The 27,007-nt window shown below is 52.6% G+C and overlaps 1 protein-coding gene across 2 annotated transcripts in view; it reads left to right on the top strand.

Annotated features, from left to right (window-relative positions):
• The window catches only part of LOC122382948, a 53,535-nt gene that overhangs the window by 9,658 nt on the left and 16,870 nt on the right, over positions 1-27,007 (top strand). For both annotated transcript variants that reach the window (XM_043368927.1, XM_043368928.1), the window contains exons 4-16: positions 994-1,148; positions 2,082-2,164; positions 13,907-14,051; positions 15,744-15,878; positions 20,072-20,208; positions 21,047-21,171; positions 22,941-23,098; positions 23,349-23,492; positions 24,042-24,257; positions 24,512-24,673; positions 24,977-25,864; positions 26,093-26,238; positions 26,635-26,817. In XM_043368927.1, the coding sequence (XP_043224862.1) occupies positions 994-1,148; positions 2,082-2,164; positions 13,907-14,051; positions 15,744-15,878; positions 20,072-20,208; positions 21,047-21,171; positions 22,941-23,098; positions 23,349-23,492; positions 24,042-24,257; positions 24,512-24,673; positions 24,977-25,864; positions 26,093-26,238; positions 26,635-26,817 (2,677 nt within the window). The remainder of the gene's footprint in view (positions 1-993; positions 1,149-2,081; positions 2,165-13,906; positions 14,052-15,743; positions 15,879-20,071; positions 20,209-21,046; positions 21,172-22,940; positions 23,099-23,348; positions 23,493-24,041; positions 24,258-24,511; positions 24,674-24,976; positions 25,865-26,092; positions 26,239-26,634; positions 26,818-27,007) is intronic.

Here is a 27,007-nt window from a genome sequence, read left to right as displayed (position 1 = left end):
ATTTAGTTTGAAATATTTCTGGCCACTCCAACCCATCGCCTTGTTTCATGAAGTCTCACGCCTGCTGATCAGGTTGGAACGGATGCACTGTTGGGCTGATGCCGTCGACGTCGCTCGTTAATACCCTTATTATGTGTTTGATGTGGGTCGATAAGCCATCAGCAGCGGTCGACCCAGGCGGGGACGGGGACACTGCATGGTGAATCACAAACAAAGGGTGGACCGCGAATAATAAGCGGTCCCGTTCCCGCAGCTGTTTTGCGTGAAGTGCGTATGGGATGATTCGGGTGGACAGAAGTGAAAGCTGGGGAGGGATGGACTTCGACCCTGCTGAGGGGATGTTTGGGATTAACTAGTGTGATACTGTCGGCATGTTTTTCTGAACGAGGGCAACCGTACTTAAGAATTGAGACAAATGACCAATTATTGAGACGTTCGTGACTGAAGGGAGACTCGTATTTCGGTCTTGACCTAAGGATGAAAAAGTCACCGTAGAAAAACAGTTTATCTCGACTCTTGATAAAGGCAATCGCTGACGATTCGCCCAAGGCCTTTCGGAATGGAGGCTAGCCTCTTGCTCCTTTGATCGGAAGTTCAATACCGTGTACTTGAGCGTACAAATGCCAATATCGCCAATGCGCCGATGTCAACTGTCGCAGCGTCACTGACTCCCCTGTGTCTGTGTCGCACACCACTCGCCACCGTACATACACCGGCCCCGCCCCACCCTCCCCTGTCTGTGGCGTGTGACCGGGTCAAGGCTGCCGCCGAGGGGTGAGGTGTCACCTCACGGTCAACGGGGGTGGGGGCAGGGGGGGGGGCAACAGATCGCGAGCGCTGCAGCTGCCGAGTGGGGGACCTCGGGGTCCGATACCTTTTGGTTCTAATGAATTATAAAATTGACTGAACCAAGAGTGGACTTGTTCAGTATTTAGTCACACCATCACTGTCTCCCGTTGCGTCTGCTGACCCGCGGCCTGCTCCGTCCCACAGACGAGTTTCTGTCGTCGGACCGGCAGTATGACTTCCTGTACACGGGCTCGGTGGAGCTGCGGCACACGGCCGGCGCAGAGATGGCCGCCAGCGCCTTCAGCTTCAACTGCGCCGTCATCGTCAACGGCGAGCAGCCCTGCTACCACTCGCTGAAGGTGAGGAACATACTGTATCTCAGACTACAGACTGCAGACTACACACACTGACCGCAGACCTGTCACCCACCAACTGCGCCGTCATCAACGGCGAGCAGCCCTGCTACCACTCGTTAAAGGTGAGGAACAGACTGTAGAGTACAAACTACAGACCTGTCACCGGCTGCGCCGTCATCAACGGCGAGCAGCCCTGCTATCACTCGCTGAAGGTGAGAGACAGACTAACAGACTGCAGCCGTCCCACCTCTCACTCAATGTGAGAGACAGATACGCGATTATTTTCTCCCATGTTTCTTGTTCTTGGTTACCAAAATATACTAAATTCAACTGAACTGAACAGATTACTGCATACAAATTAAACATGTTGCTGCAGCAGGCGCGCATGCTTTATCGTCTCCAGCAGCGCCTTGATTAGTGTGTAGCAGAGTCAGAACCTTGGCGACATGTGGCCACCACCATGTTCCACGCACCAATATGGCGTCTCTATGGACGTCAGCCTACTGCGCGCCTCACGACCAGTTGCGTGCGGTGTGTCCATCGCTCGTCGTGTGACGACACGGACCGCGGAACGGGCCGGCTGGCCGACCTGTCCAAAAATCGCCAACCAGCCGGCGCAGGCTGCTGCCCACGCCATGTGACCTTGGCTTTAGCGAGGCGGGGCGGGCTAGAGTCATGCTCGATTCTTCCATACCCGCCCCCGTCTGACCTGACCTGATCGTGTTGGTCTGACCTGACCCTGCTGGTCTGACCTGACCTGACATTATTGGTTCCAGCTGACGATGTGCACGCTGGGTGACGGTGCCACCCACCCGTCTGTCCTGACCTGACCTGACCTGACCTGACCCTGTTGGTTTCAGCTGATGACGGTCACCAACCCGCCTAACCTTACCTAACCTGACCTGGCTTGACGTGACTTGACCCGGTCTGTTTCAGCTGACGATGTGCACGCTGGATGACGGTGTCACCCATCCGGACCAAGCGTCCCGGGAGCACAGCTTCAACCGACTGCTGAAAAGGTGAGTACAAACTATTCGGAGTCCAGAACGAATTCTGAAAAACGCCTTTGTGGAAGACATGTTCCCTTACCGCAATTGCCTCGTTCCAGATAACTAAATTACACCTCGAACATTTGATTACGTGCTCAATTTTCATTCATTGCTTCGTTAAAACCGTGAAGCAACATCAGTCACCCACCGTCCCACCATATGCTATGCGAGCATGATAGCGGCATCCAGGACCACAGTCCCGTCGTCTCCTGTCTCTGACTCGATCCGCCCCCGCGCCACGCTATGCTGCGTAATTCTTCCTTCCTTACCTCCTGTCCGCCCTGTGCCGGACCTGCCGTCATACCAGCGACACGCCTCTAATGACGTCCCACGAACCGTGACGTCACCGTGTGGCGTCACTGTGCGGTCGGTGATGCGCCCGCCACCGGTCTCAGGTGTGTCACCGGACCGGTCCTGGACGTCACCGCGGTACCGTCCACGGTCAGCCGCGTCACCGCTGCCGCCGCCGGCCGTCGGTGTCATGTTCGGCCGCCGTCGGTCGGGGGTTCAATCCCCCGTGCGGCGGCGCCGGTGTGATCCGAGTCTCTGCGTCTGTGACTCCGCTGATCAGCTGCTCGTCCCCTCCGCTGCTTCTCCTGCCCCGCCCCCCTCCGTCTGCCGCGCCGCCGAGCACGTGTTGGCGCGCTGCCAGCTCTGACGTCACCGTCTGGCGTGATGTTCGCGCCACATTCACCCGGCGGCAGTGCACAGTGGACAGCTGGCTGCCGTTCGTGGTCTAATAGTCGCCGCACTGTGGACCAGCTAGTGGTGTTTGGGGTAGCCATGGAAAACTTCATGTTGCATTTGGTCAGGGGCATGTTATAAATGTGAAGCTTCTGTCGTATGATCCATTACCGACTGATTCTAACACGTGAGCAAGACCACTTTCCGTAGGTCCTAATCCACCCGTTCAGTTCACAAAATTTGGAGGTAGTAATCCTACCGCCATCACTCGGCCAGTGCTTCTCCTGCCTGTGCTCCTCAGCCGAGTTCACACTGACTTCTCTCGACCTCCTCAACCTGCGCCATCAGTGCTGTCTCTTCTATCCACTGTCTTCTATTCGACTGCTATCCGACGCCGCTGCCGCCGGCCCATTGTTGCCAGTCTATGTCGTAAGCGAGCGCCTTGACCCGATTTGCGGGGCTGATGGCCACTTAGCCCCTGTGTAGCGCTGTCTTACGGCAATCCGTCTGAAGACCTGTGGCGAAACGTCCCAACTCCCTGCGGTGGTCATCATATGTCGCATGAACTGGGAGGAGGACAGCTGGCTTTGTTGCAATACTCTAAGTCATATTATCTTCTGTCATGAGTGAAACCAGTTTCGTTTTTTAGCAAGTAAACTGGTTAGATGAAGTCTGGTCAAATCAAAATTAAGCGCATCCTCATCATCATCGGGGCTAAGCAATTATACAACTTAGCTAGTCGATGCATTTTGTGGTTTCCTCTCAGCGGGTAGCGGATAAGCTGTTTTAGTTGAAACTGCAGTCGCCTCCGTGGGCGGTGTCGTGGGTGATGTAAACCCCGCCCCTATCTCCCACCGCGGGGAGGGGATGTTGTGGGCGGTATGAGCCCGCTCCATTCGTGTGGTGTGCTGCTGTCCAGACTGACCACAAGGCCCCCACGGCCGGTCACTGACTTCTGACCACCCGTTCACACTGGGCTGTACCGGGTCTGGTTCATACGGCGTCGTATGTCCGAGCTGCACCGGGTATCTACCGGTGTGTCTGTCGCCGAGCTGCAGTACGGCTGCCCCGTTACCACTGGCCGCGCGGCACCGGTCAGCGCTCTCTTCCAACTCTGTACGGGGCATTGTCGTTTCCTCTTCTATATACATTCTTGACACGGGTGCTACACGGAATTACCGTATAGGTAACCCGTTCACCGCCACGACCAATGACACGGTGGCTGGCGCACTTCGGACACCGTTTGCTCCTTGTTCGACTGGCAAAAGTTCATCCCAGATTATCAAGTCCTCTATCCTCACAGAGGAGCACATTCGGATCAATCGTTAACACGAACATCTGATGTTGCTCTAACATGCTATTTTTGAAAGAACAATAACTTTATTGTTATTTGCAATTTGTGTACTAAGTATATCAAATGGCCTCATTGCAATTTGATCAGTTTTATGCTGATGCTCATACCGCCCCAATGAAACAAATTAAGTGCTTCGTTAATACGTTGTTCCGAGTGCCCGCTACATCTGTACGGGTGGCCTTGTTCAGTTTTTGTTCGTGCTGGCTGCTTTTCACGGCCACCGGCCGGTTATTCGGGCCTGGATCGTGGTCCATATCTGAGCGCCGATCGCGGGCGGCGCACGGTCCGGTCCGGTCCGGTCCGGTCCGGTCCGGTCCGGTCCGGTCCGCGGACCGTCACACGGCGGGCCAGGAAGTGAGTCGGACCCGGCGCGTCACCCCGTGCACGCATGGCGGGGTCGGTGGCATGTCAGGATCACCTGGTCGGCAGAGGAAGAGGAAGAACAAGTTTTGGAGAACCGTGAGAGACAGAGGGAAGGGTAGCTGGAGATGGGGTGGCTTGAAATCGAGAACAGGAAGAGAGAAATGGGCTCTGAGAGCTGTTGCTGGTGTGTCGATGGTAAATACGAACGATCGTGCTGGCATGATAGACTACATACCTATTGGAGTGTGGGGAGACTTTTTATGACTTTCATCCTCTTGTTTATGGTTATATGGTGCCAATGGTATTGACTTTCGATTCCTCTGTAAGGTGTCTTTGTTTGATGTTTGGTCCAGATGATTTGTGGCTGTAGCCCAGTCATAAGATAAGCCGCCTTTGCATATTCTCGTCTACTGACTGTCGCAGTGTCTGTCGCACGTCATTGATTTTAGGGGGCTTTGAACCATCTGGCATTGTCATGCACCTATGCATTGCGTGATTGAAGTTGTCTGGGTATCTGAATGCAATATGACTTTTACGGCAGAAGCATTATCCGAAATGTCTGCGATTGTAACAATTCTCATTGAAACGTTTTTCAGAAGGTTGACGTGTTGCGACATATTTCCCCGAGAACGCTTGAATGCTCTATGTTTTTTCTCAGTGTATTGAGCCAACCGGTCGGACTTCACCGTTGACCAATAATGCCCAAATTGCCAGGGTCTAGGATATTATGCATTTGTGTTCTTTAAAGGTAGTGTGCCACCTTTGAAAGATTTCCCATTTTATTTTTCCTAGGACAAGAAGCTTCTGTTTTTACCTAATATCGCAAAAAAAATCAAAACTGGGCCTGGAATAGTGCCTTTTTCGCCTAAAAGTTTTTCGGTTTTTAGATATGTATAACAACTGTAGTGGGCTCACCTGCAAACAGGCGTCGGGCAACAATCGCGAATGCGGCGCACTTGTGACAATAAGCAAAGGTCATTATAGTGTTACGACCATACGACGTACGGGAATGAGTTATCAGCTGTCTAATCGTAGACAACACAATGTCGAGCCTTAAACTGTAAGCCCGTATTGGTATTGTTTCTTTTATTTGGCTGTCGAACATTATTTATGGTTTGAAATATGATTTTATGTAAAATAATTGATATGAAAAAGCCGTCTTATAAGTTATGACCCCATTTCACCACACGCAAGTGGCAGAAATGACAATGATCAGCTGACGCATTTTTCTTGGCCGAAGTCAGAGCGCGCGGCCCGACGCACCACGCGTATTTGGAAATTCCGACCTCGACGAGCATCAGAAGCCACCTAACAGGCGTGTTCGAAATCGCAGGAGATGATGATGAACGGGTTTATCGAAACTTGATTGGATGAGCATATCGGTAATAGCGATTTCAGTGTGTGCATTTATTGTTCATAGTGGTGTGAAATGTGGTTGGGGTACGACCGACAACCCGTCGGGGCGAATTTCGCACTGGGGTACTCAAAATTTGAAGAATTTAAGACGTTTCCATGAGTTTTGAAGGTATGGATAAGTTCTAAAAATCCGGTTCTCCTTATCTGGGCCATTAACTCCATACGGTCCAAGAAAGCTGGCACACTACCTTTAAGCTCCATTCAAGCTCTCAATATTTATTAATCGGAACATTCTAAACAGGTGGTCTCGACCTTGGTAACAGGTGTGTTGTTCTGTGATGACCTTGGGAACAAAAACTGACCTTTAACGGGGTGGCGTTAGCGGTGGCGGCAAGAACAGCCGTGTTACCTTACGGTGGCTGTAAAAACACCTGGAACAACGCACGTGGGAAATGACACCAGCAAAACAAAGGGTGATGAATGTGCTACCCGGACACTTCAGTTCGTAGTAGAATCCGAGCTGCCTTGTTATCAACTAACAGTTGACATCTTCAATGACCGCTGCTGCAGGCGCCACCTTTTTCTACGACCCGGTGATTTTTTTGTGATCGCTGATCATCCACCTAGGCCTTGACCTCTATGATAACTCGGCAATCCACTATCAGCTGCGGTGATCCCATTGCTGGGTGCGGTCTTCTGTCGTAGCACTTATGCAATACGGGATGCAACCTTCAGATGATGGGCCGATAAGCGGCACTCGCGGGGGCCTGGCCCACCGGCTGCGTGTGCAGGGGGTGGAGCAGTGACCGGCGGGAGGAGGGCACCTGCTGATGACAGCACGCTACAGCGCAGATGCACGGCTATCTGCCCAGCGGCCTCCCTCTCCCTGGAACGAGTGCGAAACCTGTTGTTATGTAAAATGAAAAAATTGCAACTACGTAGGTGGAAAAGTAATGATATGCTGCTGCGTAGGTCTTGAAATGCACAAAGCCGCTTCTGATTGTAATGTTTCTTGATGCGAGCATTGGATCAGGGATATTGTAATGTCTTATTTGTGTTGTGCATTAAAGAATACAAATTATAAAAGCGGTTTTTGAGCTATTCTACCACGTCCTTTGTATTGCTGCTAACGCCCGCAATTGTTCTCGATTATGTTCGTGAATCACCATTTTGTCTGTTTATGCATCGGGGCCCTTTTTTTTATTTTAAATATGGAATTGTTGTACTGGGACATGGTAAATATTCAGAAACGAATTATTCGACACCAGTAATATGTATATGATCGGTAGCTTTCGGGGGCTGCTGCCTCCTTCATCAGCCTGCTTTTTAAATGCATTAGAACACAAGACAATACGTTTCAAACATGTCTACCAAAAAGTAAACCGCCACGAGGAAAAGTTGTAACGGTACGTCTCAAGCATAGATGCACAAAACAGTTTGATACATGATAACAAATAATAACACATAATTAAGTCGCCATCGTCCGTAACATCCGTAATAAAACATTCGACATTAATCGTGATCCGTGGTCGTAACAATCGAGTTCGTGATCCGTGGTCGTAACAATCGAGTTCGCACAATCGGGGTCATGACATATTAATCGAGTAACAATCGAGTTCGTAATAAAACACTCGAGTAACAATCGAGTTCGCACAATCGGGGTGATAACACATTAATCGATGGTAATCGTTATAGGATCGTAATCGTTACATACTCGCAGGCGCACAAGCTTGCATAAATTCGCTCTGATAGCCACACGCCTATACAACAAAACAATTTTCAACAATCCAAAAGCAAGTGTACCTATTTTTGACAGCTCACTCAGCCTCATCGAAAAGCGCCTTACACACGTAGTGCCCGGTACATATCAGGCACCTCCCACCCAGGTAAGATGTTAATGCTATTGTGTCTATCTACCCTGGAAATGTAAAAACCCTCCTTCACCTTTCGTTTACCCCAGTTCGTTTCATAATCCAAAATTTTAACTTCGTCCCATTTGATAGAGTGCCCTGTCTCTAGCACATGTTTAGATATCCCTGAGTGATCCCGGTTTCCGTTTACTATAGCTCGTTTGTGTTCCGATTCCCTCGTCCTTAGCTTTCTCCCGGTTTCTCCTACATAAATTTTTCCGCACTGACACTTATACTGATAGACCAGCCCAGCCTTCTCCTTCACCCCCAACCTGTCCTTAGGTTTGACGAGTCTAGCACTAAGGTTGGCTGCAGGCCTCGTGCTGACCTTCGCGTAGGGCCGAAGGACGCGCGTTACCTGTTCAGTCACCCCCTGGATGTAAGGGATACTTACATAAGCCCGGTTGTCCTCTTCCGCTCCCCTAGCTGTCCGTCCGGAACCCTCCCCCTCCCCCATCCTAAGCCGTTCTTTATTCTTTACCCGCCTCTGAATACGTCGCACCAATCGCTTGGGGTAGTTGTTCTTCTCTAGTGCCCGTTCTATTTTCCCTGTCTCGCGTTCCTCGTCTTCAGGTGTTGTCGTGAGCCGTGATGCCCGTGTGAAAAGTGTCTGTGGGACTGATGCTTTGTGTTGTGTGCTGTGGTGTGACTCAAAGTGAAGGTACTTGTCTGTGTGTGTCGCTTTTCTGAACACTTCGGTCTTCATGGTCCCCCCTCCCAGCCTATGTACCCTTACATCCAAAAACGGTAGCGACCCCTCCCTCTCCTCTTCGAACGTGAACTCAATCCTCTCATGCTGAGCGTTGAGGTGGTCGAGTAGTTCACCTACCTTGTCTTTCTTTACGATCACGAACGTGTCAGGCGGGTAAGAATAATTCAGGGTAAATTCAGAGGCGGGTAAAGAATAAAGAACGGCTTAGGATGGGGGAGGGGGAGGGTTCCGGACGGACAGCTAGGGGAGCGGAAGAGGACAACCGGGCTTATGTAAGTATCCCTTACATCCAGGGGGTGACTGAACAGGTAACGCGCGTCCTTCGGCCCTACGCGAAGGTCAGCACGAGGCCTGCAGCCAACCTTAGTGCTAGACTCGTCAAACCTAAGGACAGGTTGGGGGTGAAGGAGAAGGCTGGGCTGGTCTATCAGTATAAGTGTCAGTGCGGAAAAATTTATGTAGGAGAAACCGGGAGAAAGCTAAGGACGAGGGAATCGGAACACAAACGAGCTATAGTAAACGGAAACCGGGATCACTCAGGGATATCTAAACATGTGCTAGAGACAGGGCACTCTATCAAATGGGACGAAGTTAAAATTTTGGATTATGAAACGAACTGGGGTAAACGAAAGGTGAAGGAGGGTTTTTACATTTCCAGGGTAGATAGACACAATAGCATTAACATCTTACCTGGGTGGGAGGTGCCTGATATGTACCGGGCACTACGTGTGTAAGGCGCTTTTCGATGAGGCTGAGTGAGCTGTCAAAAATAGGTACACTTGCTTTTGGATTGTTGAAAATTGTTTTGTTGTATAGGCGTGTGGCTATCAGAGCGAATTTATGCAAGCTTGTGCGCCTGCGAGTATGTAACGATTACGATCCTATAACGATTACCATCGATTAATGTGTTATCACCCCGATTGTGCGAACTCGATTGTTACTCGAGTGTTTTATTACGAACTCGATTGTTACTCGATTAATATGTCATGACCCCGATTGTGCGAACTCGATTGTTACGACCACGGATCACGAACTCGATTGTTACGACCACGGATCACGATTAATGTCGAATGTTTTATTACGGATGTTACGGACGATGGCGACTTAATTATGTGTTATTATTTGTTATCATGTATCAAACTGTTTTGTGCATCTATGCTTGAGACGTACCGTTACAACTTTTCCTCGTGGCGGTTTACTTTTTGGTAGACATGTTTGAAACGTATTGTCTTGTGTTCTAATGCATTTAAAAAGCAGGCTGATGAAGGAGGCAGCAGCCCCCGAAAGCTACCGATCATATACATATTACTGGTGTCGAATAATTCGTTTCTGAGCATCGGGGCCCTGTTTTTGTGTGCGCTAAGAGCTCCCTTTATCATCTGTTTGTGCGCCCACAACGGAGCAGGGGCGACGAGCGTGCCCCAGATTAGGCGTCCGATACGGCTGCGGCCTGCGACAGTGCGCCGGGCGCATACGGCACACACACACAGCGGTCGGTACAGGTCGGACGCATACGGCACACACAGCGGTCGGTACCGCGCCGGGCGCATACGGAACATACAGCAGTCTGTACAGCTCGGACGCATACGGCACACACAGCGGTCGGTACTGCGGTCGGGCGCATACGGCACCCAAAGAGCGGCAGTCGGTACCGGTAGGTATCGCTCGCAGTTAGCCACCGCATACCGCACAAATGCTGGCGGCAGGGGCAGTGACCCGCGGGTCATCGGCGCGGCGTACGACGGACTCGGGGTCAGGCGCGCGGCGGGCGGCGGGACCATGCGACATTATTGGTGGCCTGCGTCGGACCCGGACCGATCGGCATCGGTCATAGCCGAGGGAAGCTTCTTGGCTAGTATTCATTATTGACTTTTGCACAAACGGCAGTTAGGTACTGCTGGGAGACTGTAAATGCCGATGCGGTGGTTCGTGCTAGAAACCTCGAATTCCTAAGTTCAAAATTATAACTTTTTTGCCCTAGCAAAATTGAGACATTCCTGAATCCTTCTTTCTCCCTGATCGTGTATACCTTGTTTTGAGATGCGTTGCTAATATACATGGAGCTTAAGTTTTCACCCCTATAGGGACAAGATAGTGTCCTTAGCGTGCTTTTGATGAGCACGCAGACTCGGCTTGCCGAGACGTTTTTGTTTGTAGAGTCGACACTCGACAGACGACCTTTGGCATCTCTCGATAGCGACTTAGCGAGTGGCTGGCTGGCTGGCTGGCCCAGTGAGCTGAGTTCCTTCATCAAAACTATATCCAGTGCTCCTCCTGCACTCTGCAGTCTCATGGAAAAGCCACGTCATTAAACAATATTTTCTAATTCAGAAACAACATTGCCTTTCTGCCGCAATTATTACGAGTCAATGCTGTCAGCAATTTTTGCCGGGAAGAATCCAGAAAAACTGTCTTCTCCACATCTACATACCCAGAATGTACAGGGTGTCTCAAAAGTTCGCTTACAGGTACCAGCCATGCTTTTTTGTCAATAATTCTGAATCAACATGAAATTAACAGTCGAAATTTTGCATGGGCATTGGTAACAACCTTCCTCAAGCAGCTTCATTGTTTTCAAGCGCATTCGACCCTTCATGAGCTCACAAAAAGGGTTCACCTCTGACCATGGATCAGGCATGAAAATGGAGGTCGCATACTCGGGTCGGCTGAGAAACTCTCTGCTTCACGAGTAATGGGAATGGTTAGGTCGGAAATGACACATGGCAAAGTGTCGGCGAGGATGAGTACAACATGATGGTCATCTAATAAAAACGGTGGCTAAAATTTTTGAAGGACAAAACCATGCGAGACTAAGTGCGCTTTGAACGACCCTTGTACCGCAGCAGACTCGTGCTCCGGAAAGCAGCTGAAAATGCAGTCCTAACTATTGAAAACTGACTAGAAGCTCACAGACAGAGGTTACCCAGTTTCAAAAATTGCAGGTCATCATAAAATAAAGACAAAATATCATTTAAAATTGTTTATAATATCTATAACGCTAAATTTTGAGGGAAAATAATGCGAAAATCGTCAATGCCGAGGACAAGTGACCCTCCAAAAGTGTCAATTAATGTAAAGTTTTATCTAACGAAGTTTCAAGAGGCAGATCTGGAGCAAATAGCTTTCTTTTACACACAAAATCCGGACAAAACCGCACGATGGACAGGTTTTGGCCGTTTACAAAGCAGAACCTCTCCTGAGGAAAACACTCCGGAACCCAGCGAAGGTCTTGGCATTGGGAATGACGAGCGTTCGGGATTTGCAACTTTTGCAAAATGTGTCTAAGAAACAGATGGCCGACACATTCTGCTACGATATGCTGCGAAAAATTTGCCCCTGGCACTTCCCATTTGTTCAGGAATGGGGCTGTTTTGAAAAGGAAAATGGTGCTTGGGAGGTCGGCGCCAGTCATTCATGAAGGAGTTAGCGCCAGAGAAGACCTACAAAATACTCACGGATGGTGTCGATGCAAGCTATCGGCTTTCAGGGAGAAGCGGATGTTGCCGGGGAGCTCGTCAAACCTAAATCCGACGCAGAAACTGCGGGGGATTCCCCTACAAGAGCTTGAAAGCTGGTAACCTTTTATCAGCCTCCGGCAGCTGACGGAGTGACGAAAATCGGTATGGGCAAATATTTTTGGAGATACAGCAAAGGGTTTGGTTTCCAACCTTCCGAATCAGTTGTCAAAGCATGCATATTTGTCTAGTGTACACACGGACACCAAAACCTTAGATTTTTGGCCGGTTCTTATATGCTTTATTGACATGGGAAATGTGTAAGCGAACTTTTGAGACACCCTGTACATACCCAGACCCAGGCTTTTTTTTACCGTCTAGCTCAGCTCGCCTGGGTGGGCCGAAGGACGGTGGCCGCTGTCGCCGTCCCAGCGCCGACCACTCGAGGCGACCGGGGTCCAACCTTCGACTCAGGGGTCGGAGGTCGAGCAGATGCGCCGCGGAAGCACTCGCGGCGCGCCTGGTCACATGCTCGGTCAGCAGCGGCCGGCCCGGTCGCCCGGCGATATGTTTTTACTGGGTGACGAGACGCAGGACGCAGCAGATGCGCCGAGCTGAGACGTCACGCACTGGCCTGTCACTGCTGTTATTGCTGTTATGCCGGGTTTTATATGGACTTAGCTCAGTGCAAGCTTCAACCAAGATCGTTAGACATAGTAAATAGCAGAATGGCTTTTGTGGGACACCAAATTCGCTTATTACTTTTAAGCCGGGATTATAAATGTTTCGCTGGCCATAAATATTGACTAATTCAAGCCTCGATAATGCAAAGTAGTTTTGTAATCAATGGCATAGCGTAGCATCGTGCCATTCATGAATATGTAGTGATTCTGATGTTTGTGCCCGGGTTTGCGTACGTTTCACTATACATACATAGAATGGCATGATATAGTGAATGTAGAAAAGGGGATGTGCCGATTGGTTCTGAATGAAGCATATACCTAGGTACTTCAGGCTAGCGCCAATGGCTGATGCAGGTTGGCTAGAATGTCCTCAAACCCCAGTGTCATCCATCTATCTTATCATATATCTTTTGGCGCAGACACCTATCCTCATCCAGCTGAGTTAGGTCTGGAGTTGCGTTCTTTTATTGGGCGTCTGGATTGAAAATCCCCGAACCTTTCAGAACCGTGTGCCAATAGATGAGGACTTATTGCATTCTGGAATGTTCAATGAAGCTATATGGGCGGTGATATTGAGCTCGTGTATAAAAGCTCAGTGGTTGGTGTAGCTCCGCAACCGAAGGGTCTTTGCTGATCTTGTCTGTATTACAGTATTGATTATCTCCCGTTTATGCAAGTCGGCGTGTTATTACTTTGTCTTCAGCCACGTGAAAAGATTGTTTGCTGTTACCAAAAGTTCTGAATACCAAGTCAGTTGGTATTATCTTAAGTCATTAATTGAGTGAATGTATCTCGCTCTCGTCCTCTCTCCCTCTCCTCCCGCCCCTACCCCTCCCACTCCCTCCCTCCTTCACTTATCTTATGCCGCCTGTCCAGTGTCCAGTGCCCGGGTCGTGCCTGTAGTTCTCACTCCCGCTATGTCTTGTGGTGTCTCGGTCTGTCCGCAGGGGCCACATCCACTTCCACCTGTATGGCGGCGAGCTGCAGTGATGATCACCCTGTCTGTGTCTGAATATGTCCCCGTCTGTCTGTCTACTGTGCGTGTCTGACTGTGTCCCCGTCTGTCTGTCTGCTGTTCGTGTCTGACTGTGTCCCCGTCTGTCTCTCCTCGTCAGGGGTCACGTCCACTTCCACCTCTCTGGCGGTGAGCTGCAGTCGTGCCCTGCCTCTGACCGGTGTCTCTGTCTCTCCCCAGGGGCCACATCCACTTCCACCTGTCTGGCGGTGAGCTGCAGGCCGTGTTTGTGGATCCCGAGGAGGCCGAGTTCATCACTAATGTGCGCCGCGGCGTCCTCAACACGCTGCGGGTCAGCCGGGGTCTGTTCAACCGACCCGGAAAGGTCAGTACGGAGCCGGCCCTCGGGAGGCTGGGAGAGATTGGGACTAAATGTTTTTGACTGTTTTTCGCCTCCATAAGATGCCGACTTGCATACCGATCTGCCTAGTTATGCGAATACTGAGGCAGGCACGGGAACAAACAGAATCGGGATTATGTGTGCGGCAAATCTGTTACATAACGTTGTGATCCAATGAGTCTATCTTCCCCTTGGGTGTGCTGGATAATCTGCATGCAGGATACTTCTTGTGCTGCCGCTATTCAATAGGACATGTCATACATCCGGTACCGACGGTGGCAGCATTTCTGAGCGGCCGGTTTGATTTGTATTCGTGACCGGACGGCGACGGCAGCGGGGCCCGAGTGGCTGGGTGTCCCTCAGGAGGTCTGCGCTCTGATCCGGCCGCCGCTCGGGTCGCCAGAGGTCACCGGTGTCAGACTGACTCGGAAGGCATTGTCCGGACTCGGGCACCTCAGGGCTCAGATGGAGCCGGCTGGGGGCTGTGCAGTGGGCACTGGGCATACAGCCGCCGCGGCTGGCCGGTCCTTGGGAGGGATATGGACCGCGCCAGAACCGGCCATCGGACAGAAATTTGAATATTATTGGACTGGAGCTGTTGCTGGCATTCTGTGACAATAGCCGACCCATCTGTAATACCTTAGGTCCGTCTGTGTGTGCGACTAGTCTTATTAGAGACATTCTGTATTCTGTATTCTGTAAATACATCAAACTTAGTGTTACTTAGTTTCGTGGTTACGCGATTCTTATGCTCTCTCTCCCTCCCTCCCTCCTTCCCTCCCTCCCTCTCCCTCTCTCTCTCTCTCTCTCTCTCTCTCTCTCTCTCTCTCTCTCTCTCTCTCTCTCTCTCTCGCTCCCCCTCCCCCTCCCCTCCCCTCCCCTCCCCTCCCCTCCCCTCCCCTCCCTCCCTCCCTCCCTCTCTGTTTCTCTGTCTCTCTTCCTCTCCCTCCCTCTCTCCCTCTTCCCCTCCAGTTTTTACCGTCATGCCTCGGACCCTGTACCCGCGGCCTGCCGATCCCCGACTGCTGACTGTCAGCAGCTGAGTCCGCCCGGCCGTCCGGTGGACTTTTTCCCCGCCCAGTTCGCTGTCGTCAATTGACATTTCCGCCGCGTGGTCGTCAGTTGCAGGGGCCCCTCTACCTTCCCTCCCTTCCACCCCCCCCCCCCTCACTCGTCCGCCGGCTTGGTGGCCCGTTATGGCGTCTATAACGTCAGGTTATGTCAGTCGTGACGGGTTCAGGTCGATGACATTGCGATTTGCGAGTTGCGACTATGTGTGTAGTTGCTCACGATTTTCCGGGACCTAAGGAAGGCAGAGAAAGTAATTTTGTTTTGCAATTGCCTATTTTTTGTTAGATTCGTAATGATATTTGATATAGCCAATTCCTCACATGACCACCAATGTTCGGCTGTTCGGTCGAATCACGCTCCTGTGTTTGTCCTTTGTCCGGTGGCTCCTGGCGCCGCCTGCCCCGTCTGGCCGCTGACTAAACAATGATCTGCTGACTTGGGTCCCTCGTGACTGCGGGACGCGCTGACCGGACGCTGATCGGTGGTCAACTGTCACCGGTGCTGACCGGTCACCCCCGACTACTGCCGTCCCGCTGAGCTGATGTCCGACCGCCGACTGTCAGCGCTGAGCTGAGGGTAACCGCTGACGACATCCACCTGTTTCAGAACGTGGAGGGCGCCTGTGAACGGAATGTCAGTCGGCTGGGCTCGGACAGGTACCGCGTGGAGCGATCCAGGGGCTGCGACCCGGCGCACAACACGCCCAGCATACTCTCACCGTTCTCACCGCTGCAGTCGCTGGTGAGTTGGTGCTCTCACCGCCCCAGTGCAGTAGCGTATGAGTTGGTGCTGTCGCCGCTCTAGTCGCTAATGAGTTGGTGTTCTCGCTGCTTTAGTCTGGTGAGTTAGTGCTCCCACCGCTGTAGTCCCTGGTGAGATGTTGATTAGAGGTGGCAAAAGATGAAAATTTTGGGAACCAGACTCGAACCAGACCCGGCTGGACATTTCTGGAACCAGTCAGACCCGGTCTTAGTTGGAATCGGAACCAGTTGGACCCGTTCCCCAAAAGTCAATTAATGCAAACTACTGGTAGGTATCATTAGTTGCATCATGTAAAACAGCCTATTTCCCACTGGGAATACTCATGAGATACTGTGTGCAAAGAAACATTCACTTCATATTTTGCGGTAATGTGTAGTGTGCAAGATGTATAGTTAATGGTAGGCAGGGTTGGCATTTTTGCCGGCAAAAACTAGTTTATGCCATTTGCCGGTTTAAACCGGTTTTAACCGGCAAAAACTGGCAAAAACTGGCAAAAACTCAGAAATATCACAATGCTATGCCTAGACATGATTTTGAACAGGAAACATTTTAAGGAGAATTCGGTGAAAGCTGTATGCTTTCAAACAGAAGTGACATTGACCATTGAAATGTTTCATACCTCACTCAGAAACATTTTCATGGGCTATCCATAAGGAGCTAGTAAGATGCCTTTTGGGGGTGACAAATGAGCCAGTGCAAGGGTGACTGGGTGAGTCCTGCACAATCAGAAGTGCAAAGAGGTATCTGCCACTGATATGCGCACGGCACCGCATGACACACTACTTACCGTGGCCGCCTTGTCCCTCTCTCCCCTTACATGGAAATACATTCCGTTGTGGATGTCTACCGACATACATAGACATTTTAAGCAGGGATAAGTAATTAGGCAACTTCGGATGTTTAGTGCATCTAGGGTGATCATTTGGGAATGAGATAAAGTAGTGGCACGTGCAGATGTGTATTCAATAGCACACCAGACAAAAGACACGTCATTAGACTCATCATCGTGGGACATTTTGTACTGCACACTATTATACACCTGCAAGCCACTGTTCATCTACAGCAGGTGCTCAAAGTGGCCACCCCCTTCTGAGCGGCACAGCTCAGCCCGACGGCGTGTGTGACGCGCCATCTTTCGCAGCTGCTCTTCGTCCATGTTGCGGGCGAAGTCCTCAACCAGTTCCTTCAGCTGTTCCAGCGTTTGGGGCTCGCTGCGCACGATCTGAGCCGTCACCAATGACCAGAAACAAAAGTCCAGACAAGACAGGTCGGGACTGTACGGCGGCCATCGGTGTTCACTGTTCCGGGAGATGACGCGGCCGCCGAACTTCGAGTGGAGGAAGTCCATCACGGGAGCAGTGACGTGCGGCGGCGCGCCGTCCTGCTGGAACCAGTACTGGTGGCGCGTCGCCCGAGCCCTCACCGCAGGCCACACCACCGTCTGCAGCATCTCCAGGTAGGCGTTGCTGTTGACGGAGCCAGTGAACCAGTGAACTGGCAGGCACTTCCCATCCACCACGCCCACCCACGCCATCACCTTCTGCCCCTGGGCCTTCTTGCATGGCACGAGCTTGTTCGGATTCTCTGGCGACCAGCACACGGTGTTCTTCTTGTTTGGAGACGGATGCAGAACAAACCACTTTTCGTCACTCCAGAGTACACGCTCAAACCACTCCTCATCATGGGTTAGCCAGAATTCACAGGAGTCCATCCTGGCCATCCGCGTCATCTCCCGGAATAGTGAACACCGATGGCCGCCGTACAGTCCCGACCTGTCTTGTCTGGACTTTTGTTTCTGGTCATTGTTGACGGCTCAGATCGTGCGCAGCGAGCCCCAAACGCTGGAACAGCTGAAGGAACTGGTTGAGGACTTCGCCCGCAACATGGACGAAGAGCAGCTGCGAAAGATGGCGCGTCACACACGCCGTCGGGCTGAGCTGTGCCGCTCAGAAGGGGGTGGCCACTTTGAGCACCTGCTGTAGATGAACAGTGGCTTGCAGGTGTATAATAGTGTGCAGTACAAAATGTCCCACGATGACGAGTCTAATGACGTGTCTTTTGTCTGGTGTGCTATTGAATACACATCTGCACGTGCCACTTACTTTATCTCATTCCCAAATGATCACCCGGTATATAACAACCAGAAATGCATTTGTACATTTCAAATCCATTCCTAACTAGACAAGTTGTAGGTTTGGCCATCTGAGTTTTAGCCAGTTTTTGCCAGTTCTTGCCACAAGGGTTTCAGCCAGCCGGTTTAAACCGGTTAAAACCACTGGCAAAAACCAGTTTTTGCCACCCCCTGCCAACCCTGATGGTAGGACCCGGTTGGACCCGTCAGAAAAGTTCCAGGAACCGGTCTGGACCCATATGGGTCCAGACTGGTTCTTTGGACCGGGTCCTCGGGTCCACATTTTGCCACCTCTAATGTTGATCTCACCCAGTGCTCGAACCGCTGCAGTTAGTGATTCGTTGCTGGCAGTTCCTGGCTGCCAGTGTTTAGGTGGGCTGGTAGTCTGGTGGGTGGGGTGATACGGTAACAACCCTAGCCTGTCAGCTGGGGTGGTTAGGTAGGTAGCTTTCCGTATTTCCCTATCCTGTCTCGATGGCAATAACCGTCAACGTTGGATCATATTGGACGCCACCTGGGCCAGCTATGAGCGGGCGGCCCCTGGCGGCTGTCGGTAACACCGCTTAGCGTGGACTGCTGCCGCTGTCAACTGCGGTCTTAGCGAACTAAATAGTGTCTGTTGTTACATAAGAAACATCTCTGTGAATTCCGCATCCCATTAGCCATGAAATCTACCATGCGCAGAAAAAAAGGTCCGTGACGGGTCGTTTCAGCGGTCTCGTCCGGTGGGTTATTTGATTGTCGGGCCGTTCCGCACAGTGCGAGTCCCGCCGGCAGTTGACAGTGCGCCGTCCATCCCGCTGGTCGCTGCCGTGAATGCCAATCGCGCGGCCCGGCGTCTGTCGGTCCCCGGCCGCGGCTCACCGTATCGGTAAACAGTAAACACCACAGGGTCTGTCGCTGCCGGGACTGGAACTGCGCCGCGGGGCCGGTGGACGGCGGTCGGTGGGGGGCGCTGGAAACATGCAGCGAGGCAGGCGGGGGTCAATGTCGAGCTTGAAATGAATTGTATATATTTTTTCATTAATGGATTTGATTTAGTTCATTTTCGAGTTCAGAGGGCTGGATTTCTTATAGAATTGTACAGTTGCTTTTTGCCATGCTCATTTGTATGCGGTTACGTTATGCTCAAACATGCTTGGTTACCGATTCAAGCGATAGGAAATATTTGATTTTCCGATAGCGGTAGGCCGGACAGTCTATATCTGTACACATTGACCTTGCTGATTGGAGGCCGTTCAGACTGACAAGATGCGCCCTCAACAGCCATCACGGAAGACAGCTACCACCATCTGTGGATGCGAGATTCGTGAGATTCTGATACGACCACCGCATGCTTCCCATGCTCCGACCGCTTGTGATGGATAATCCCCACAATCCAGCAGACTCCATTGGTCGATTCTCTGTAACCGTGCACGCCGCCACTGCCGAGTTGTCTGGCTCCGTCTGACTCTGTTTATGATGTACGGGTGGTCTGGTTCGTTTGTGGCGACTCTGCTGAACCGTGCATATGTACAACACTGTGTGCCGCTTGTGGCACTGGGCGGCGGAGCGGCCGGATCGGCGGGGCTGGTATGGGGTCGGAGCGACATTCCAGACGTGTGCAGACCGCTCTCCGTTCGGGATGATGTGGACACTGCCAGGACTGGAGATAGTCAATTGATACAGAACAAGGCAAAGACTCTTTCACATCCATGGTAGCTACGTCGAGGCGCGCTGCATTGTGGTAAAAGTATGATGAAAAACATGACTCACACACATTTAGCTAAAAACATAGACCAGCGTGCATACTGCAAATACACATGGCACACTCGTTAAATATACACCCGCCATGGCAACCAGACAGCAACTAGCCAGCATCACAGCATACTATGTGTTCATTGACCTGTGCCATTGACTGACTTGTGTTCATTGACCTGTTTCCATTAATCCGTGACCATTGACCTGTGTCCATTGACCTGTGACCATTTGCCTGTGCCCATTGACCCGTGACCATTGACCTGTAACCATTGACCTGCGACATTGTCCTGGTGACCCTCAGGCGCTGCTGGAGCGGCAGCTGTCGGTAAAGTCGTCCTGCGACTATGAGCTCGACTCCGATCAGCTGCAGAATGTCCAGTGTGAGCAGACCTGGGAGCTCGAGCAGCCTACCGGCGACCGTGTCCAGGTGGTGGTCAGGTGAGTGGTCTAACCCTTCCCCCTCCCCCACCGGCGACCAGGTCCAGGTGGTGGTCAGGTGAGATGACCGATCCCCCCCTCCACCCCCTGAGATCATATCCGGGTGGTGGTCAGGTGAGGTGACCTATCCTCCACTGTAGCTGTTGGAATGGACGCGTGTCTGCCGGGACAGCCGACCTCAGATAGAGGGCTCGGGACGCTGCTGGTAGCTTATTTGATGAATTGTTTGTGTAAAAGTTGGTGCTGTTCTGGCCATGAGTTGTGGCCGGCGCTTGTGTGTTCGATGTTTTTATAGCTGTAGGATGGCGCGGATTGAGGCCTCTTTTGTCCACTTATGATCATTATTTAAACTAAGTGCCTCAGCTACTGCTCATAAATAGAATCCAACTTTGCCGAAAGGATATGCATTGTGTTCATGGAAAACAGTTTGATGTCGGCTATTCAAAACCAGTCGGGTTTTGCATAGCTCCAGCAGTCGGTATGAAATGGAAATTAAATATATGACAAACCTAACCATGTGGCTCCGAGTCGCCCAAATGTGAGCTTTGTTCTGCGTGCATGGTTTTCAACGTTTGCGTTGATCTATCGGCTTCATCAATTACCCTTGGCCCGCATACGGCTCAGACGATAACGCGATAGAGCAGAAACCCAACATATTTTCACATTCCCCTGCATCAGCTATCCACAATTCACGGTCTTGCACAATTTGATCGTTGTGTGCCTGCTTTCCTGACACTCAGATTCACCAACCTTCGTTTGTTTGATCTTTCTCCGCCTGTATTCCGTGTTCCTTCCACCTCTAACACCGTCCGTTTAACCGGTGCCCGTGTCCCTGCAGGCAGGACCTGCGGCTCTCCTTGTCTCGCGCCGCGCAGAGTGCACTGCCCCAGAACAGCCGCGAGGCGCCGGCCGGGCTGGAGATGCGCGACTCGGACGCCTTCATCGACCTGGGACATGGCTCGGGTGAGTGGCGGCGCCGAGCAGTACCGGGGGAGCTACTGCCGTGATTGTAATTCCCCTAACTGCTGCGGTACTGACTGGCTACTCTACACTCTGTCCGGCCCGTCCCCCACCGGCGCCAGCTATCTGTAACTCGCCGTGCCGGCCATGCCGTCCGGTACCGTCACGTGACGCCCTGCACGGCTGCACGTGGCGTGTGACGCTCCGGTGTAACATTGGAGGATGCTCGTCACGGGGCACAGGATATACTGATAGATTCCTGGGGCTTAGACGTGTGTCTGAATTACAACGATTGAGGAAGTAGGAGAAGTAAATGATAAAAAAGTTAGCTGGATCCGGCCGTGGCGTTGGGTGACTAAATCACTCGATTGGTAGCGATGTGCTAAGCGAGGCGTGCTTAGCTCGTCGGTCTTAGTGGCCGCTAGCAGAGCTGCAATGTCGGGGTGATGGTAAATAGGGATGGTGTGCGAGCGATATGAGGCTCCGCGGCCGTCCTCAGTTGCCCCTCTTCAGCACCAGATATCAGTGTGATAGCATTATCAAACCACGTGTCGAGCTATCAGTGTAAGAGGGTCCGTCGCACGTGATCGTACTGAGTTCATCAACGACTAACAGCTGACAAACAGGCGCCTTCATCTAGCATGTGACGCTCAGGTCGACATGGCTGAAGGGGGTGGTGGAATGAAGGCTGATTGTCATGCTCGCTGGATGTACCAGTGGTGTACGGCCCTCCAGGTATTAAGTGGTTTGTTGCCAACATCACAAGATCTGAATGGATAAATACGTCTAATGGCTGTTGATAACTATTGCTGAAGTGTGAACACGAACCCTCTTCTCATTTCTATTGAGTCATTTTACAGGAGTGTCTCTGTCATTCAAAGTTATTACACCAAAAGCACATAGGCTAACCAACCACTCTTTTGCTGGAGGGCCGTACCTAAGGATGTGCCAGTGATGTGTGCAGTCATTTACACATGCTGACAGAATTTGATTCTGGGGGTTACTATGTACACGACCGTTACTACATGCTACATCGTGGCCGTATGTCTGGATGAAATACGGGTAGGACGAAATACTGTTATTCGAATTACCTAAATTTTAAGGTATGCTCGAATTGGGTAACTTGATCCAAATAAATTCCACTGAATGATGACGCTTGTAATAAAGTGTCCTTAGCGCCTTCATTCTGTGCTGAGGCCTCTTGCACCAAAATCCTCTTGCATCAATGCTTGGATTATTTTGCATCGTATACCCAGTCCAAGTCTCAAATGTAACAATTTGCGTGCAAAATTTAGCAAGCACATGCAGGATTATGTATTGGGCTATTGCAAATAAATTTACCACCGTTAGATTAGCTTATTCTGAAACCGGTTTTTCGATTTTACCTAGCTAGGTAGTTTGGTGCAAGAGGCCTCTGGTCAGTAGTACACCAACGCCCCCTGAACAATCATCTGTTTCGGCACGACTCTGAATGCTCGACCCCTGCCTGTGTGTTCGCAGTATGCTACAGACAGTATCTGACCCATCCTTTGTCTGCAGTGTTTGAGCGTCTGAGGGAGCTGGGAGCCGTCAGTGTCTCTCTGTCTGTATCTGACAGATCCCCTGTCTTTCTCCAGTGTTTGAGCGTCTCAGGGAACTGGGAGCCGTCAGTGTCCCTCTGTCTGCTGTATCTAACCAGTCCTCTGTCTCCAGTGTTTGAGCGTCTCAGGGCACTGGGAGCCGTCAGCGTCCTTCTGTGTTCTGTATCTGACCGATCCCCTGTCTTTCTCCAGTGTTTGAGCGTCTGAGGGAGCTGGGAGCCGTCAGTGTCCCTCTGATGACCCCCGAGACGCCGCACAAGTTCACCGCTCTGCTGCGCGCGCTCCGGAGAAAGTACGAGAATCCTCTGGAGATGGCCGCCAACTGCACCACCTGCTCCACTTTCGAGAAGGTGCGGTCTGGGAAAAGGGCTGCCACAAATGTTTGAGGAAAGGCTTCCATAGGAAAGGGCACGAGCTTGATTCAAAGTTATTTAAATCTTTCCCCTTTTTCCCTCTTGCGGCGTGGCATTTCCCTTTTGTGTGTTTAATGGTCTCGTCTGAAAATCGGTCTTAACAATCGTTTCAAGTGCTTTGTGTCATTCCGTTCATGCCAGTGTTCACCGGTGTTCACACCAGCGCCCTCCCCTCGCTCCGCTGCAGGGTATGATGTCGGAGCTGTCGCGGACGGCAGTACTCCAGTGCGGCTCGGCGCCCTGTCTCCGTCAGGTAGCTGACATGGTCCGAGAGGAGCAGCTGACCGGCGCTCGGCTCACGCCGCTCTACCTCTCCTGGCACTGGACGCCGGTAAGGACGCCAGGGACTGACACTGTGACGCACAGGAGAGCAGCAGCAGCTATGACACCTCCTGGCTGAGTAGAGAACCAGGTTTATGGACGTCTTTCTGACTTTGTGTAGACGCAGCTGAGTTTTTCTTTCTTTCTTTTTTTGAACGACTTCAAGTCGTTTTAGGAACAACTTGTCATTATGATGGCACATTGTATGTCGCCTGCGACTGCCTCTTGTAGAATATGGCTCAGCTTTCCTGAGTTGTGTATTCATTCACTTCCTGCATTGCGTTTGTTCCTCAACACTCTACAGTCTACAGTCCTCCCTCAGCTCTCGGACGCCGCTGCTCAACTCGCCTCTATGATCATTGTTCCTGGTCTTCATCCGCCGGATGACCCGTCATCCCTTGCCCTTCTCGTGCCCCTCCAACAGATCCGTGACCGTCCCCCGCCCTCGCCTCTCGTTCAGATCCGTGAGGAACCCCCTCGCCTCTCGGTCAGATCCGTGACCATGCCCCGCTTCGCTCCATCAGATCCGTGACCGTTCCCCACCCTCTCCGTCCACCAGATCCGTGACGCGGAGAGCGGCCACTCGATGTTCGAGTTGTGCGAGCTGGCGCCGACGCGCTGGTGCCTGCTGGGACTGGCGGCGGCGCTGCGCCGGAGTGCGGTACCCGGCGGCCCCAGTCTGGAGCGGGTGGCGGAGCGACTCAGGGACACGGCCGCGGAGATGATCGGACCCGACTGCCGCCGGCCCGACGGAGATGTCATCATGGCGCTGAAGGTGGGCAACGAGAACTGGGGAGGTGGGACGGGGAGGTGACTGGAAAATGAACGCGTTGAACATTTTAGTTGCTCGATTAAGTTTATTTACACGGCTTGTCGGTTCATGTCGTTTCCGATATTTTAAGAATACCTGAAAATGAAAAGATAATTGATTTTTGGTTGATTATAGTCGCTGGGTCTATCAGTCTAAATGAAGATCTTTAACCTCTTGTTTTTGAAGCTGACATATGTCCCTACCCCGGTCACGGTCAGACGCTGCGCAACATGGGCCCGTCGGCGCTGGACCACTTCCCGACGCTGAGTCTGGTGCGCTCCTGTGTGGCCGACGCCACGCGGCCGGTGATGGTGGCCACAGAGGCGGTGCGCACCCTCAGCGCCGCCCGGCTGCCGCCCAAGTTCGCGCGCCTGCTCCAGGTGGGTACCGGTGTGGGTGGGTGGGTGCGGGTGTGGACAGGAGGGCATGGATTTGGATATGATGTGTGGGTGGAAGGTCGGACTGACTGAGTTCGGGCGGGAATGGAGGGAGATCGGGCGAACTGATCCGTTTCGGAAGCTGCTGACAGCACCGGTCAGTTAAAAGTAGAAGTCCAACAAATTGTTGTCGATGCCTCCCATTGAAACTTTAGGGCTACGGCTCAACCTACCACAGTGGACTTATTGCCAAAGAAATCCCTTCGTTTACTGACCATCTGACCTCTCGGTTCCGCTCCGTTTCAGGACATATACCAGAGTGAGAAGCAGGCGCTGCTGACGCGCCAGCTGGCCTACCTGTCGCTGCTGCGTCAGTTCCCCTCGGAGCGCGAGTTCCGCGCCGCTCTGGTGTGGGCCAGCTCCAAGCGCTCGGACGCTATGCCCAGCTTCATCCTGCGCCACTGGAAGCAGTTCCCGCTGACGGACCCGCGCCGGCCGCTCACCCGCGCGCTGGCCCAGGAGCTCGGCGTCGACCTGGCCGCGGTGCCCGACTCGCTGTTCAACTCGGCCACGGCGTCCGTGGTGCGCGAGTTCCAGCTGGGTGATTGGCTGCGCGCGGTGCTGCCGGCGGTGGCTGAGCCGCAGGCGGGCCTGCAGCTGTGGCGGCTGCACGGCGCCTCTTTCCTGCCTCACCTGCTCTACCTCAACACCAGCCTGCAGCTGGGCGCCGGACCTGTGGCGCCCGTCGAGCTCGAGCTGCGCGCCGTCGACGTCGAGGGTCTGATCCACGACCTGGTCCGAGACCCCGAGTTCGACCCGACCAAGGTGCGCGGCATACTGCGCGAGGTGGCCACCGCGCTGCTGGGCGCCTTCGGCGGCCGCTACGGCGGCGCCAGCTTCGTGGCCTCTCTGGACGAGGTCGAGGCGCCGGAGCAGCTGCGGCTGTCGCCGGCTGTGGCTGAATGGCTGCGCGCCGCGCTACACTCTGTGCAGCGGCGGGCGGCGGCGCCGGCCGGCCGGCCCAGCGCCGTGCTGACGCTGAGCGTGGCCGGCAGTCAGGTGGCCTACCTGACCGCCGAGGAGGTGCTGCGCCGGCTGCAGACGCCCGAGCCGCCGCTCGAGCGGCTTCACCTGCTCGGGGAGAAACTGTTCCACAGCCACTCCGTGTTCAAGTTCCTCGAGGGACAGCACAGGGTAGGTGGATTGGAATCAGGAGGGTACTGGTAGGCTTGGAACGGGGGGGGGGGGGGAAGGAGACGACTTAACCGAGGGCACCACCAGTCTTCTGAGACCTTAGTTCGTAATCTTGTAAGCACTTTGCTCAGTTCTGGTGCGCCGTATTAATGTTCCAAGAACGATGTTCAGAGTTACTGGTCACTGTCGTCACTGTCCTATTCACCATCTCTGTCTGTCCTCTTACAGGTACCGCTGGCCGTTGGCCTCCCGCTGGAACTGTTTACCGACGGCACCGTGATGGCCGGAGCGGCGGCAGAGATCAGCAGTCGACTCGGAACCTCATTCAGAAATCTGACCGAGGTGTTTAACGGTGACGCCCAGCTCTCCGCCAGGTGAGTGTGGGACGCGACGGCAACTGTGCCGGTGGTAAATTACGACCGCCAGGAATGAATTTAACGATCAGCTACCTCATCTCTTGGTAGAACGTCGGCACCGTCAGGCATTCGGTTATTCATGTGTGTCCTAAGCTTGGATAAATCCGAGCGACTCGTTATGACTGAAACCACCTAAGACTGGTCCGTGCGTCATGTTCAGTTCCAGACCTGGTCGATTTGTTTGTGTTTTCCCCCACAGCCGTCATATAAGTAAATGCTGCCCGCCATGCAGTGCCTATGGCTGTCCGCTGACCGTCCCCCTCCGTCTCCAGCGCCGGTGTCAGCGTGGTGGCCGGCCTGAACGTCTCGCTGCCGCCGTTCGCCCCTGACTCTCCCCTCCCTTCCCGTCTCCAGCGCCGGTATCAGCGTGGTGGCCGGCCTGGACGTGTCGCTGCCGCCGTTCGCCCAAGCGCGGCTGCAGCTCAACTCGACTGTGTTCACGCCGTTCAGTCTGAACGTGTCGTACGCCATTCTGAACAGGACCATCCAGCTGACGGCGCCCAAACCGGCCCGGAAACGCACCCTGCTGCTGATCAGGTCAGTCATGAACAGAGTGGAACGGCACCTCAGGTCAGATCCATACCCAAACCGGCCCGGAAACGCACCCTGCTGCTGATCAGGTCAGTCGGATCTCAAAACACACCCTGCTCACTGCTCAGGTTTGTCTTGAACAGAGCGGAGAAATTACGGACGCTAGTCAGATCGGTGCCCAAACTGCACCATGCTA

Source organism: Amphibalanus amphitrite, unplaced genomic scaffold, assembly GCF_019059575.1.
Source record: "Amphibalanus amphitrite isolate SeventyFive unplaced genomic scaffold, NRLGWU_Aamphi_draft 000151F_arrow, whole genome shotgun sequence".
Classification (NCBI taxonomy): domain Eukaryota; kingdom Metazoa; phylum Arthropoda; class Thecostraca; order Balanomorpha; family Balanidae; genus Amphibalanus; species Amphibalanus amphitrite.
Note: the sequence above shows the minus strand (reverse complement) of the source record. Positions and strands in the feature narration are given on the sequence as shown.